Source organism: Rhodamnia argentea, chromosome 9, assembly GCF_020921035.1.
Source record: "Rhodamnia argentea isolate NSW1041297 chromosome 9, ASM2092103v1, whole genome shotgun sequence".
NCBI lineage: Eukaryota > Viridiplantae > Streptophyta > Magnoliopsida > Myrtales > Myrtaceae > Rhodamnia > Rhodamnia argentea.
Window position 1 is genome coordinate 6,392,262 of NC_063158.1, and position 14,298 is coordinate 6,406,559.

Consider the following 14,298-nt stretch of genomic DNA (forward strand, 5'->3'; position numbering starts at 1 on the left):
TTCAGTTAGCAGCACTAACTGAAGAAGAAATTTGATCCTTCGTTCGGAAATTGCGAGTGTGGTCAGCAACCCGTCCGCTTTGCTGTGAATACGGTTTTCTGTCTAGGTGGTAGAATGGTTTTCTGCGTGGATATTGCATAATAACCCCACCACAAGTTCGTTAAGCCATCTAACTATTGATTCATCTCTTCCTTGCGCAATTTCTCCGAGTTCAAAGATTCGGCCTACCTTGTTATTTGATACTTCAAAGTACGAATGAAGTCTTATTACATTTAACGGGTCATCGCTGTAAGAGTAGCAGCGTCCAAGGCTGTAGATTACTAACAATCAACCTATAGGTTGGAGATCGCAATGCTGGTTGAGAGAAAACGGCGGATCGAAGTAAGATCCGTTTATGATGGCCCAGGTAATTAGCTTGTTAGCAGCTTCAGTGGCGTGTATTCCGTCCCAGCTTACATAGTTGGAGGGGTCATTGCAAGCTGAAGCAGTTAGCAAGCTGCCATTTATCTCTTTGCTACTGCCACAGAAGACTCGAGGATCGAAGTTGTACTCGCCGCCCCCATGTCCACAGCATGCCCTGGTACCATATTTGAGTCCTGAACGATCCAAACCATATCGAAATCTATTAACTCAATTTTTCTAGAACCTGTAAATTTTAAGGGGAATATACATGTGTTATAAACAATGGTTGTTATCTTGTTAGCACACTTGATGTCTGCAAGCCAATGCACAGTCAAGTAAGAGGCCCCTTTCTCGTTTCTTTAATTTTTCATGATTCATGTCCTCAATTGACTAATCTAGCACTTAGCAATTGGCGGTTGCTTCTCTGGTGCTTGCTAGTAAAAATTAATTCAACTAGACGATGAGATTATGATATCATATCTCAATTTTTTCACGAAAGTTGAAGGTAACGAGAAGTGGAAGAAGCTTACCATGATTCTTGGGATGCCGAAATAGCTCTAGCAAAACGGAGTGGGTGTCGACGTAAATGAGGTTGGCATTATGAAGGGAAGCTCTGGTTTGAGCCATTGTGTCATTCAACAATTTGTTGTACTCGACCACCGCATTGTTGTAAGAAATCATGCATCCATGAGCGTCGAGATCGGAGCTGCCGTGAGGGAGCTCCACCAGAAAGGCTGGATAACAGCCGATCGGAGCAAGGTTTAGCACGAAAAAAGTACGCCCTCCCAAGGCATATAGCTCCTACAAACGCAAGAATTTGCAAAAAAGATGATGTTTACAACAAATTGAAAGCATTTACTAGGTAATCTGTTTTACAGTTGACATGGAATATCCAGTTAAGCAAGTCTGCTTCTTAAGCATGACCGCATATAGTTCAAATAGATACACTTATATGCAGGTTGTAAAGTAAACTGAATCCGTGTGATATTTGAACTGTGATTGGTCGACTCTGCAACAGTCGGAAGTATGGTGAGTGAAATCTTACTACCCCGGATCTAGACAAGGTAGGTTGACAGAGGGTGTACCACTTTTTGCTAGTGTACTCTCATGTTTTTTCTTATTCATGTGCATGGGCCTAGACAAGGAAAAACTGAATAATCTGTCTGTACAAATCATGCAAGTATGGGCCATCTAATTCATTACACTTTGGATCGATAGAGCTTAATTTTGATAATTCTAGATAAGGTCCCTTCCCGGGCTTCATCCTGATCTGGACCACTTGCAGATCATTTTGCTTCAGGGCATCATATAGACATTAATCGGTAGCCCCCAAGATACATGGTTTGACTGATTGAAACAGCTCGATCTTTCCGTAAGCTCCAGTCTGGTTTTTGTTTTTAAGTATATCGGTGTTTGTCGGTCATGTTGAGCTTACACGAGTGGGTAATTATACATGTTGAAAGTGGGAAAAACAAGAAGAAAGTTCTCGGGTCAAAAAGAGCTCTCACCTTGATAGTTGCAGCAATCTGGGCCACAACTTGAGGAAGATACTGCTGCACTCCACCAATACCAGCAGATGCTAAATTGGATGTGAAGTCATTCTGACCAATGTAAAATGTGTAAATGGACTTCCCAAATATATCTGGTGAAGGTAGATTTGTTCCTGAAAGTCAATGTTACAGAAAACTAACACATCATGTCAAAAGATCTTTCATCGCTCACTTGTGGTCTGTTATCATCAGCTAATTAGTTTTGCCAGTTTATGGTATACCCTTCTGGCCGGAGGAGTGAAATTCATCGACCCTGGCCTTGAATGCCTTCATTTGGTTGAGCTGAATGGGAAGAGCAAAAGGACTGAGCCCGGATACAAATAAGGATGTGTTTGGCAGGAGCACGGTTGATGCCAGCGTCGCGTAGTTGGCCCCATGTCTGTAGTCAGACCCAATTGATAGCAGATATGGACTCAGAAATGGCAGTCCTAGAGCCTGTGCTGCCACATTGAATGAAAGATTTTACTGCACTTTAGTTCATGAATTTCATTTTCGCGTGATTTAACTGGGAAAAAAATATTCTAGAGATACATTTCTGCATCAAGGTTGTAAGCAAAACATTATAGTACCAAAAACACGCAGAGCTCATGAATGATGGTGTCGATATGGATCCCGTCTCAGTGATCTCACCATTCATGGTGTCTATGATAGGCGAAATTAATCTATAGAGCTCTATTTCCAGGGACAAAGCAGAGAATTCTTGACAACTTCGTGCAACCAAAAGACAAGGAATAAAGGAGGAGGAAATGAGGAAACTTGGCCAAAACGAAATTTTATCTTCTGCAAAATCTGTCATCGATGATGACCTTGAGACACCCCACAAATCGCTAGGTTGGCCATTTTCTCATTCTGGAAAGTAATTAATGCACTGTGAGAAGCTTGTACAAGACTTATTGACAGAATGTGGAGAAATGCGGGGTCTTTACATCCGCCAAACAACCCCCAATTTTTTGCTGTGCATCTTCTTTGATCCCCTTTTCATGTACTTTCACATCGATTAAACAACTGCATTGAATTTGCATTTCTCAGGTAAATAAAGAAGAGACTGACATATTGTAGCGATGAACTAAAGAAGCATAACCGTGTAGTTAAAGGAATTTTAAGTCAAAACTATCTGACACCTATTAGAACATCTGAGTGAACCTCGTCAAACATTACCCAAGAAGTCAACGATGAGCCTTCCGTCTGATGCCCGCCCCGATGGCTGCTTAAAGTAGGTCATCCCAAATGGCCCAGTTTGCGCAGGGAAAGCCGCGTAGAACCCACCTGTGTCGGTGTTGGAGTCGCCAAAGTTGAATATCGCCCTGAACTCGCACTTGGAGTAGCATGAAAAGCTCAGCATTCCCATCATCACCAAAACCACCACCGAGAAATGCCTGAGAATGGCCAACGCTTTCGAGATCCGCACACCCATTTCCCACTTTTGCTTCTACGAAAACAATCCCTCAATAATGTGTTGAACTCTTGGTTCCTCAAAAAAGGAAAGAAGTGATTGCTTTTGAGGTAGGCCTTATCTTGTAACGCATGATTGGTTGAGGCCATATACGTCCAGTGACAAAGCAGAGATATCATAATCTGTTAGAAGCAGTAAATACGCACAGCTCTGTTCTTGCCACGTAAAGTAACAGAAGCGGTAACTTCACCGATCATCGGCGGATATTGCCAAGCCGAATGTGGTAAGCAAAACAAACTTTCAACAGGGGAGACGGAAGCAAACGAAGTTCACTGTCCTGGTGTTGGAAGGAAAGGTCCAAAATGATTGGGGATGCGTTTCAATCAGTGACAGGTCGGTTGTGCAATACAACAAGAAGAAAATGGACATCCTGGGCGTGTTCATACTACTAGACTGGCACTTCCACCAAAAAAAAGAAAAAATTACTACTGGGCTGGTACTCACTCTATCACTCTTAAGGAAAAGAACGAGGATGGTCTAAACTATGTGGCTTTTATCTGCGGATCGTGCCGCCAACTAGAATGCCGAAATCAAGCTTTCATTTTGAGTTAAAAAGTTTGAAACTCACTTATAATTAGAAGTTAGACACTAGGCTCGTGGCGAGTATGGGGAAGAGGACCGATCTTTGAGATCGATTTCTAAAACATGGTTAAATTGTGAAACTATCAAACTGTTTTTGCCAAAGGTTCAACCTTTTGGACTAAATTGAAACTTCAGTCCTATGCAGTAGAGAGGAAAAGGACAAGAATGGCAACTGGGCCCCCAACGAACACCCTCCACGAGTCCATTGGACGAAGCTCCATAGCCGCCCATTCACATCTACAAAAAGCAAGCAAAAAAAGATAGGAAGTTGATAGCAAAGGCCCTTCCTTTACCTTTACTGTCTCAAAGGACGGTATAAAAAATTGATAATCATTACAAGAACCAAAACGCAAGCCACAGGGGTCCCAAATTCTCTCCTTGTTAGAGAAGCAGATTCTTTTTCCTTTTCCCCTTTTTTGGTTTTTTTGTTGGGTTGGTCTTTTTAATCAATTAAGACTCGGTGAACTTGTCGTCGCCATTGTTTTCTTCTTCTTTGTTGATTTCGTCGGGCTTCCTTCTTCTCCCTGAAATTCTCTCTCTCTTCTGGATCGGAGCTGCGTCGATGGCTTCCAAGCGAATCCTGAAGGAGCTCAAAGATCTCCAGAAAGACCCTCCTACCTCCTGCAGTGCCGGTACCTCATTCTTCTTCTAGTTTTCTCTCCAATTTTTTTGCTGTTTTTATGGTAATTTTTTTGTGGGTATCCTTCTTTGGTTAGATCTTTTACTGCTTTAAGATTAATCGACTCTCGGGCTTCGGGTTTGTAGTTTTTGTTACAGAGTTTTCTTCTTGTGCTTGCTTTTTTGTTACTGTTGGCGCTTGAGTTTATAATACCCTTAGATCGGATGTATTGGCTTTGAAGTGCCTGCTAAAGACAATGGAACAGATTTTTCGGTTGTTATGGAGGCTGATTGCTAGAATTATACACATGAATGGTGTTTGAAGAGTTGTTACTAGAACCTTTCCATAGTCAGTGGATTGTTTTCTGGGAAGAGCAAATAGAATACACTAGTGGACAGGCATGCAAGTCTCGGCATGTCTTTTGACAATATAGTTGTTGCAAAGATTATCACCAACTTGCCTGGTCTGGTTCCATCTACATGGATGTTGGGTGGGATATCTAACATCGGGAAAGAAGACTCTTGAAGTATCTCTTCAAGATGGTCCTGGATTGGGAGAAGAAATTTCATCATGAGCTTTTCGGTTTTTTTTAATCTGTTGGAGGTTGAAGGTCAAAACTTTCCCAGCTAATTTTCTTTATCACCCTGTATTGAGGGTCAATGTAATGGATGAAGTGGCTTACTGAGCTTTGGATAGTGAAGATTCAAGTCTCTACTTTTGTATCTTAAAGCAGTTTTTTTCTTGCCCATATACCTAAAGCACTTTGGATTGGCCCATCTGGGGATGATAGTTGGGGATGATAGTTGCTTGGTGAGTAGTGAAACTGAAGGCAGTATGGAGCATAATTTTGTTCTTTCCATTGTGTACAAGTCTTGGATGAAGTATGTAGATGGGGGTGATCTGGTTCTTTTTTATTCTATGTGCCTTGATCATCTATTTGCTTTTATTGCCAAGAGACTGAGGCATTCCATGTTATTAGTAGAGAATGTCCTGAATATAAAAGATCTCTCTAACCTAACCTAGATTGCGGATACCTGACAACACATCAGGTGGGAAAATCAGAAGCAAGTTATACTTGTAACATTCTGATGACATTTTGGGTTCTGTCAATTGTCTATTGGTGACTAGACATATGTCATGTGCTGAAAAGTTTGTTTCGTATTTTTTGTTGCTCATGTGAGACAGAGTAGTTATGATGCTGAAGTGTGAATTATATGTCTTGATGTTTTAAAATTATTGGCAGGCCCTGTAGGAGAGGACATGTTCCACTGGCAAGCAACAATAATGGGTCCCTCAGATAGTCCTTATGCAGGCGGAGTGTTTCTAGTAACTATCCATTTCCCTCCAGATTACCCATTTAAACCCCCTAAGGTATGGGATCTATACTTCTCGTCATCCTCTCAAGAGATGAACAGCATTATGAACTTTTTTTTTTTTCCGGCCATATGATAAATGAAGGATTGAAATGCCCTCGGGTGTATTCTTCTTCTTCTTTGGATTCTCAAAGTTAGGTTGTGGTTAAAGATGGCCTCAACTTAGGTTGTGGACTGGTTTCAGCTTTTGCCTTTCCAAACACATTTCCTAACCTTTCTTGAGGGTTCGTGCATAGAAAAATTCTCATTTTGGACTAACTAATAATTGACTGGTAGGCCAATTGAGTAATGGGATATTGCTTTATATCCATGGGCATTTGATTTCTAAGTTGCGATCATTGTCATAGTCCACAAGCGATTCATACATGATTTCCCTTCCATTAGTGGCTGATTAGATAGAATGTCTTTATCGTTAGCTTACTTCATATGCACAGAGTGAGCTTCAGTAATGATTCAGCAAGAAAGTTAAATGTTAGGACAGCCAGAAAGGTAAACCTCAGGGTTATAGTTTTTGGTTACTGAGAAATGGATGCTATTGATAATGTGTTCCCCCTGTTTTGCAGCTAGCGTTTAGGACAAAAGTCTTCCACCCAAATATCAACAGCAATGGCAGCATTTGTCTTGACATTCTAAAGGAGCAATGGAGTCCAGCCTTAACCATTTCCAAGGTCCTGCTCTCTTGATTGTGCATATGCTACTGAAAAGCTAATTACTTCCAAACCCACTTTATTTGTGCACTCATTGCTCTTGATGTGTAAATACTATTGAAGAGTTACGGTTGAGGCAAGGTTATGCTTAGGCAAAGCACATCAGAGAACAAATGTTTTAGCTTTTTTCGCACAATAGTCTTCTCGTGGTGTTCAGAAAATGAATGTTAGAAAACAACTGAGTGCCATTCTGTATGCTTATAGTTAATGTCACCCATCATTGCAGATCCACTATACATTGTGTACTATTGTTTTGCTTTGTTTGGTTTTAGTATTCTTGTAAATATGCCATAGAGCTCTGCTGTTGAGTATCGAGTGGTTCGTCTTGACTTCTGATAGGGTAACTATCACCTGACCCTGAGGGCAGTAAAATTTGTGAACCTTTATTTTGAACTTTTGGCGGTTTTACTCCATAAGGACAATTTTCTTTTGAAATAACTTTGTATGGAATACACAGTTTTTGGTGTAGTTAACTATGCTGACAGTTTTTATAGGGCATTTGTGTTGGTTGAATTATAATGTTATGCTATGGTGGGTCAAATTTGGATGATGCATTTCATCTGTAATTTCTGGATTGAATAGTTTAGCAGTTGACATCTTAAAGGTGAAATAAGATTATGAGTCTTGGCTGAGGATCCTTGAAATAGCATTGGGTTCTCGGTTTGCTGTCATTAACGCATTGCATGGTTGCAGAGTTAATAGGAGGCCCGTCTCTTAAGTTGGTGGGAAAGGTTCTTGTCTTATGTTTCAGGTCTTGCTTTCAATCTGTTCACTCTTGACGGACCCGAACCCAGACGATCCCCTGGTGCCAGAAATCGCTCATATGTACAAGGCTGACCGGGCCAAGTACGAGGCGACCGCAAGGAGCTGGACCCAGAAGTACGCCATGGGCTAGAGGGGGTGGACTTGCTGCAACCTCTTACCAAGACATTGTCCACCGTTATCTTTCGCTGTATAAGTTAAAGGTGAGGCCTGTGATTTATCTTGACTGGCAAGCGATAAATATGCTGTCTAGTTTGGTCTTTCGTGCCAATGAGGGACACTGGATATTTGCCAGCCTATCTGAACTACCAAAAACTGCAGTTGGATGTTGTAAAGTTGATGCTGTTTCCTTTTGTTGTTTGTAGCGGATTTACATGGAACGTGTAGTTTGGCTTGTCTTGTACATACTATTTGCTCTGCATTAACCCGATAACTTGCTATGAACTTGAGGGCCCTCGAATTCGACTTATCTGTTGATGCAGGTTCTGAAAAAAATTGTATTATCTGTGTGCTGTACATATTTATTAAGGCCGGGATGAAAATTTTCTTGTAGGAAACGTTGTTGCGCAGCCGAACATCCGAAGTCTTAAAACTTGTCCTGATAATTCGCTATTTTTTATCAAACATATTTGGAAAATGAAAAGAAAATATGATCCTTGCTGGTTTTCAAAGGTTGACACACTAGAAAGGGAGCTTTCACTCCTATAGAGGCTTCCATAGCCTGTCCAGTAATCCGATGGCATCTTGATGCGTTTCTTATATTATCGTGTCGATTCTCGCATGTCCACTTTTAATTGTCAATCATATCTTCTTCTTTTCTGGTGAAAGGGAATATTCTCTGTGTTTTTTACGCTGGTGACTTGAAAAGTGCTTGGAAAAAAAAAAAAAAAAAGAGGGCAAAATTAAATTTACCACACATTCCACGGCAAAAGGCAAAAATGCGCGATCTCTAAGGGTGCGCATGATAATACTTTTGGAAGTGGATTTGCGCTTCAAAGTATTTTTAGAGCAGAAATTCATTTGGTAATTTAACTTTTGAAGCGGAAATCTTTTTGATAAAAATGTTTACTTCTGAAAGAAATTTTTATTTCTGAAGTGAATTTTCACTTCTAAAGTTATTTTTCCCTTCATTTAAGAAGTTAAAAAAGTTACTTCTCAATTCAAGAAGTATTTTTTGCCACATTCTTTTGTTATTACGCCCTCATTCTCTTTTTGATTCCGCTCGCCTTCGCCGCCACTCACCATTGACCACTGCCTATTGCCACCCGCGACCACCGTCAATCGCTGCTCATCGCCCGTTGTCAACCACCGCAAATCTCCGTCGATCGCCGCCTACCACCGCCACCCACTAGCCGCCCCCCCGCCACTAATCACCATTGATCGCCACCCTTGACCACCATTGCCAATCGACGATCAATGCCCGTCGTCGTCCAACGCCACTTGTCACCCCCGTTGACCATCGCTTGCCGCTACCCACCGTTGCCCCTCGCCACTAACCGTTAACCACCGTCGCTGACCGCCAACCGCCGTCGCCGACCACCTATCGTCGACTACCACCCATCACCCTTTGCCCCCTCGTTGCCAACCACTACTATGACCACTGCCGCCGAGTCGCCGTCTCCGACCATAAGAGTAAAAACATTTTTTAAGAAATTTAAAAAGTTTAAAAATGAAATTCTAGAAATTTTTCGACCACCGACAATAATTTTTCATAGATGATTTCAAAAGTAGAAATTTTTAACCAAACGAATTTCTCTAATCAAAAATCAACTTCCAGAACAGAAGTAGAAAATTTTTTTTTTTTATTTTTGAGTAGAAGTAGATGAATCAATTTCTGCCCAAAAGTTAATTTCTGACTAGAGGTGTTGCTATGCGCATTCTAAATTTTCTGTAACTACAAAAAAGTCAAAGCACGTTAGGAAACCCAACACGTGCACGTCCAGGGACGGCGGAGGAGGGGACAAGACAAGATTAAATGAGGGAAGGTCCTTCATCTTATGCTTTCCCCTTTTTTTAGTCCCACCAACGTATTGCCGATTGCTTGGTCCCCAAGCTCTATCTTTCTCCGAGGCGAGGTTTTATTTCATTTTTTTTTTGTTTTTCCATTTTCCCAAGACAATGTTCGGGGCCCACGTCTGCAAAATCAAAACTAGCTGTCGTTTTCGCCGGGGTCTTTTTGCCCTATTATCTTAATTATTTTCTTAATGCGGGTTAGTAGAGCCATTTTGTCTAAGTCAACCCACATCTATTATTATTATTATTATGACATGAACATAACAACATACGACAGTAATACAACCCCACACGGAACGCTTCTCTCTCCTCAGCCCTCACCAATTATTTAATGCTTCGCTCTCAAACCGAAAAGTTTTAAAAAAATTAATTAAGTGCGAGATAGTACGGTAATACATTTAAAAACGTAGTTATATGTCGTACCAAGATGGCAGACCTCCAAAACGACCACGCATCGCGAAAACGGCACTGCATACAGTGGAACACGAGTGTGTCTGTTCATCCTCAGAGCCCAATCATTCCTCAAGTGTGGTCATCTCCGTACCCATGCTTATCAGAATCGTTAAGATTAAGTAAACAAAAAAAAAAACACTTTTGGTTAATATCACAGAAAATCCTAAATTATGTTTACCGTAAACCTAAATTTTATTTTAATGTGTTAACAAAATCATCAAATTCGTACTAGCGAGACAAAGGTACCATCTTTCTATCGCCGAAAATCCCTAAAATTAATCCATTGCGATGCCAATACTCAAATTTGTTTTTACAATGGCATAAGTTTGGGTATCAGTGACACAAAGGTAAAAAAAAAAAGTTGGGGGTATTGATATTGCAACGGGTAAAATTTAGGGTTCTTAGTGGTAGATAGACGGTATTTTTGCCCCGGCGTGTAAAAATTTGGAGGTTTTAATAAAATGCAGAAGTAAAAGTTTAGGGTACTGGAGTTACCGGAGAGATTTTAAATATTTCGTTGGTATTTTCTCCTCAATTAACAGTGAATTAGGTGATAAGTGGGGGACTAGCATTTGATTTTTCTAGTTTTTGGCTTGAGATGACACGCTTAACGAGCAAGCAAATAAATCGACAATTAACAAATAATATCAGACCATTTTCGTAATTTTCCTCTAAAATCAGAGAAGAAAAGTCCCACTGATCTTCTTCACAGTCGGAGGAGGGATAGGCTCACATGTCGGTGACGGAACGATGGCCAAAGCGGAGCGCCAGAGAGAGAGAGAGAGAGAGGCGTTGGGAAGACCGAAGGACCCTCCTCGCCGGGGTTGACCGTGGAGTTCCCTCGTGGGCGCGCGCGCGACTTGGTATACGAGGTTCTGTTACTTGAAGGCCAAGATCAATCGGAGGGAGCAGACGGTTTTACCGGGCCAAAGGGTTACACGTGTCGTCCATCGGGAGCCGTATCAGTTGATGCGGCGAGTCGTCTGGGATCCCCGTCGCGACCGGAATCTTCTCTCCCCTGTATAACAGAACACCGTTCGAGCTTCAAAATGGGAAAAATCCTCCCCCCAATTCATTCCGTAAATTCGATTTTTAATTTGGATCAAACCCCCGAGATTTAAGATTTTCCAATATCGGACCCCACAAGCAAAATGGAAAATTAAGGAAATAATTTCCTCTTGGGTGGTTTTCGGATCCTCCTATAAAGGAGGGATCTCTGCGCTTTGACTCTTCTCACTCTTTTATTTATTCTCTCTCTCTGCAAAAATCTCCTCCTCATCCTCCTCCTCCTCCTCCTCCTCCTCCTCTCTGTACTGTTCCATTCTCCGTTCAAAAGGCTCTTCCTTTTTCCTCTCTCGATCCTGCCCTGCCAGTGATGTTGATGATTCCTCTCTCTGTTTCGCCACAGCAGCATCGTTTTGTTCACATAGAGTGCTCTTTGTTGTTCTTGGGGGTCTCCTCCTTGATTCCTTGTCTTTCTTCGGTTACCATCTCATTAAAGACCGTCTCCGTTAAAGAAGAAAGGCGTAAAAGCTCGTCGTGTTCTCCAACTTTAACGCTCCTCACTCTCGGCTGCTGTTGAATCCTGAACCCCACACCCTGTTTTCATCCTTCCACTCTCTCTCTTCCTCTGGAGACATCTCACTGCCTCTCCCACTCTCACTCATGGACCGACCATTTCTGTGTCCGTGTCCGTGCCCGCCATCTTCCTCTTCTTGTTCTTGTTCTTCTTCGATCAAGTACTCCGAGCACCGCACCGTCAGCAACAAGCTCGCCGGAGAGCTGGCGTCGCCGTCGTCCATGTCCAGGATCGTGAGGATCTCGTTCACCGACGAGGACGCGACCGACTCGTCGAGCGACGAGGAAGGAGGAGGGCCGGCTTCGCGCTGCCGGGTCAAGAAGTACGTGAGCGAGATCCGAATCGAGGAAGACTCTGTTTCGCGGCCCGGAAACAGAGCTGCCAACGGCGAGAGGGGAGCCAGCAGCGGCAAGGCGAGGCCTAAAGCGAAGCAGCAGCAGCAGGCGCCGGAGGGGGGGAGGAGGTACAGAGGGGTGAGGCGGAGGCGGTGGGGGAGGTGGGCGGCGGAGATTAGAGATCCCGTGAAGCGGACGAGGATCTGGCTCGGCACTTACGACACAGCGGAGGAAGCCGCCCTTGTCTACGATCGAGCCGCCATACGAATCAAGGGCCCAGATGCACAAACCAACTTCACGAGGCCAACAATCGAGGTGCCCACCGCGGCGCCCAACTCGGCAAAAGGCGGTGGTGTAGTTGGTCGGAATCAGAGCCTTTCGTCTCCGACGTCGGTGTTGAGGTTTCAGACGAGCGAGGAAGGTGAGCCCGAGTCCAAGGTGGTCGACCGGGGCGACTGGCCACCGGCTCAGCAGGTTCCCGAGGACGAGATGTGTCTGCTGGATCCGGTTTTCTTGAGGGGCTTTTTCGACCCGGAAAGCCCCGGCCCGGTTTTCTTGGAAGAGATGGCCGGGGCCGACGCGATTTCGAGAGACGAAGCGGATCAAGCGTGCTTCGAGTTCTCAGAAGACGATCTCAGGTCCTGGAAATGGGACATGGATAATTATTTTCAAGATCCTCTGGTGCTCCACTGATACCCCTTAATGGCCAGTTCCATAGTTGGGATTTTCGTTGATTCGTTCTGTGAAGAAACTGAATCGATCCAGGTCCGACGTCTTGGTTATGACATCAAGATCCCTCCCTTTTGTACAAACACTAAAAGTCCTAACAACACGGCTCATGAATGCTTTGCAAATGTTTCTCCCGTGTGTTCTGGTCCTGCCGTGGTGCAGATATGTAATGTTGGCGTTTCATCGTAATGCAAGAAGTGTAAATGTGCATGAATTCTCTAATCCCAAGAATGCAAAATGTGTGTAGTTTCGTTTCTTAAGCCTCTTTCCTTTTCCACTTGCCCTTTTGAAAAAAAAAATCAGTAATCTACAATCCCAACTTTATAGCTAAACAAAACATGTGATATTTCTCGAGGAGGTTGTAAGTAGAACGTAGTATCCAGTTGTTTAATATTGACAAGCATATTCGCATACAAGCATATTCGCATATCGATTGCTTTTTCGAAAAATATGACGAATTTTGAACTCGGAAAGAGAGTCCAGAAGTCTTGTATGAGCTTTTACATGATGAATTTGGTTATAGTGAGTGAAGATATTTGTGGTTTTGGCTGTGTGTGGGGTGGACATATCAAAGGCTGCCAAGTGCCAACTAGCTCATAAAAAGTTGACGCCCCCATGTTCAACGGTTGGCCTTGGCCACGCTGGACACTACTGGGCTCCTTTCCCTTCCCATCTCGGGACGTGACCAATTCAATTCCCTCGTTGTCTACTTTGCTCTTCTTTCTTTTGCACTAGGTTGTACTTTTTCTCTTCCTTTTCGCAAGAGGGGAAAAAAGAGGGGGGGAACTTCTTGGAGTATCTTTGGGGTTTAGCGGCTAAGAAGGTTCAAACTGAAACCCCCCCAAAAAAAAAAAAAAAACTACATGGATACCTTCTTATTCACGTGTCATATGGGTGTTTGCAAAAAGAAAGAAACAGCGCATGCAGGTGATAAAATCAATTAATTAGCTAGATGTCTGTCACGATGCGAAGATGAACTTCCTAGAACTTGTTAAGGAATTTCCTAATCCTACCTTAAGAATTATCTGGTTCTTCGTTCACTTTTCTTGTCGGGGTCGTCAATGTTTTTCCTTGTTCTTTCGGTCTTGAATTGGGGTGAAGATACGGGAGTCTAGGACGATTCAGCCTCATCATTGAGCAGCGCAAATGGACCATGTTGCCACAAGTTACCAGGAAAAGTACTAAAAAAGCCCTGGACCTATACATTGATACCAATTTAGTCTCGAACCTTTTTTTTTTTTTTTTTTATCAAAAGTCCTAAGCCTTTTAATTAGACATATTTAATCCTAAACCTTTTGCATTTGATATCAATTCAACTCATCCAGCCAATTTTTAGTTTTGAAATAGTTGGTGTGGCCGTTAACCGTGGCCGATGCTGACGTAGATATTTTTTAATAATTTTTTTTCTTTTTTCTTTCACTTTGGTCGGTGAGGGCTTGTTGGTCCTCGACAGCAGCTGTCGAGGGTTGCGGCCCACGATAGATCTGGGCGAGGGCCGCCTCACCCGTGGCCACAAATGTCCGTGCCTTGAGCCTTCGTGGCACCCGTTGATTGCGAGCCCGGCGTTGGCGAAAGTGAAACAAAAAAGAAAGAAGAAAAAAAAAAGAAAAAAATAATTACAAGTATATATTTTTTTAAAAATAAACAAAACTTTTAAGAGGAATTATTAACAAATGTTTACGTCAGCACCAACCGCTCCACGTAAGATGGCCGCTTTCCGCGTTAGTGATTTCTGACTGAA

At 42.7% G+C, this 14,298-nt stretch overlaps 3 protein-coding genes across 5 annotated transcripts; 2 read left to right on the forward strand and 1 right to left on the reverse strand.

Annotated features, from left to right (window-relative positions):
• Positions 1–172: 172 nt before the first annotated feature.
• LOC115748578 (GDSL esterase/lipase At4g01130) lies at positions 173–3,730 on the reverse strand. 3 transcript variants are annotated; one of them, XM_030685108.2, is made up of 5 exons: positions 3,219–3,730; positions 2,174–2,392; positions 1,911–2,065; positions 933–1,203; positions 173–596 (listed from the first exon to the last, which is right to left on the reverse strand). In XM_030685108.2, the coding sequence occupies exons 1-5, from the start codon at positions 3,364–3,366 to the stop codon at positions 328–330; spliced, it is 1,062 nt and encodes a 353-aa protein (XP_030540968.1). In that variant the 5' UTR covers positions 3,367–3,730; the 3' UTR covers positions 173–327. The 3 variants fall into 3 exon arrangements, with proteins under 3 accessions (XP_030540968.1, XP_048141564.1, XP_030540967.1); XM_048285607.1 differs by having other exon boundaries at positions 3,111–3,725; XM_030685107.2 differs by lacking the exon at positions 3,219–3,730 and adding an exon at positions 2,583–3,003.
• A 693-nt stretch (positions 3,731–4,423) lies between these two features.
• Positions 4,424–7,834, forward strand: LOC115748583 (ubiquitin-conjugating enzyme E2 28-like). The gene is made up of 4 exons (XM_030685113.2): positions 4,424–4,619; positions 5,850–5,977; positions 6,543–6,647; positions 7,438–7,834. The coding sequence occupies exons 1-4, from the start codon at positions 4,550–4,552 to the stop codon at positions 7,579–7,581; spliced, it is 447 nt and encodes a 148-aa protein (XP_030540973.1). The 5' UTR covers positions 4,424–4,549; the 3' UTR covers positions 7,582–7,834.
• Positions 7,835–11,016: 3,182 nt separating this feature from the next.
• Positions 11,017–12,563, forward strand: LOC115748636 (pathogenesis-related genes transcriptional activator PTI6-like). Its single transcript, XM_030685187.2, has one exon. It carries the CDS (start codon positions 11,580–11,582, stop codon positions 12,519–12,521), a length of 942 nt encoding a protein of 313 aa, XP_030541047.2. The 5' UTR covers positions 11,017–11,579; the 3' UTR covers positions 12,522–12,563.
• The last annotated feature ends 1,735 nt before the right edge of the window (positions 12,564–14,298 follow it).

Excerpts from the sequence above, each read along its gene's own strand:
- LOC115748578 (XM_048285607.1), bottom strand. The coding sequence starts at position 3,366 with ATGGGTGTGCGGATCTCGAAAGCGTTGGCCATTCTCAGGCATTTCTCG. Across the intron at positions 2,393-3,110 it reads GCTCATCGTTGACTTCTTGG|CACAGGCTCTAGGACTGCCA; the intron begins GTAATGTTTGAC and ends TCAATGTGGCAG. Across the intron at positions 2,066-2,173 it reads TCACTCCTCCGGCCAGAAGG|GAACAAATCTACCTTCACCA; the intron begins GTATACCATAAA and ends ATTGACTTTCAG.
- LOC115748583 (XM_030685113.2), top strand. The coding sequence starts at position 4,550 with ATGGCTTCCAAGCGAATCCTGAAGGAGCTCAAAGATCTCCAGAAAGAC. Across the intron at positions 4,620-5,849 it reads TCCTACCTCCTGCAGTGCCG|GCCCTGTAGGAGAGGACATG; the intron begins GTACCTCATTCT and ends AATTATTGGCAG. Across the intron at positions 6,648-7,437 it reads CAGCCTTAACCATTTCCAAG|GTCTTGCTTTCAATCTGTTC; the intron begins GTCCTGCTCTCT and ends CTTATGTTTCAG.
- LOC115748636 (XM_030685187.2), top strand. The coding sequence starts at position 11,580 with ATGGACCGACCATTTCTGTGTCCGTGTCCGTGCCCGCCATCTTCCTCT.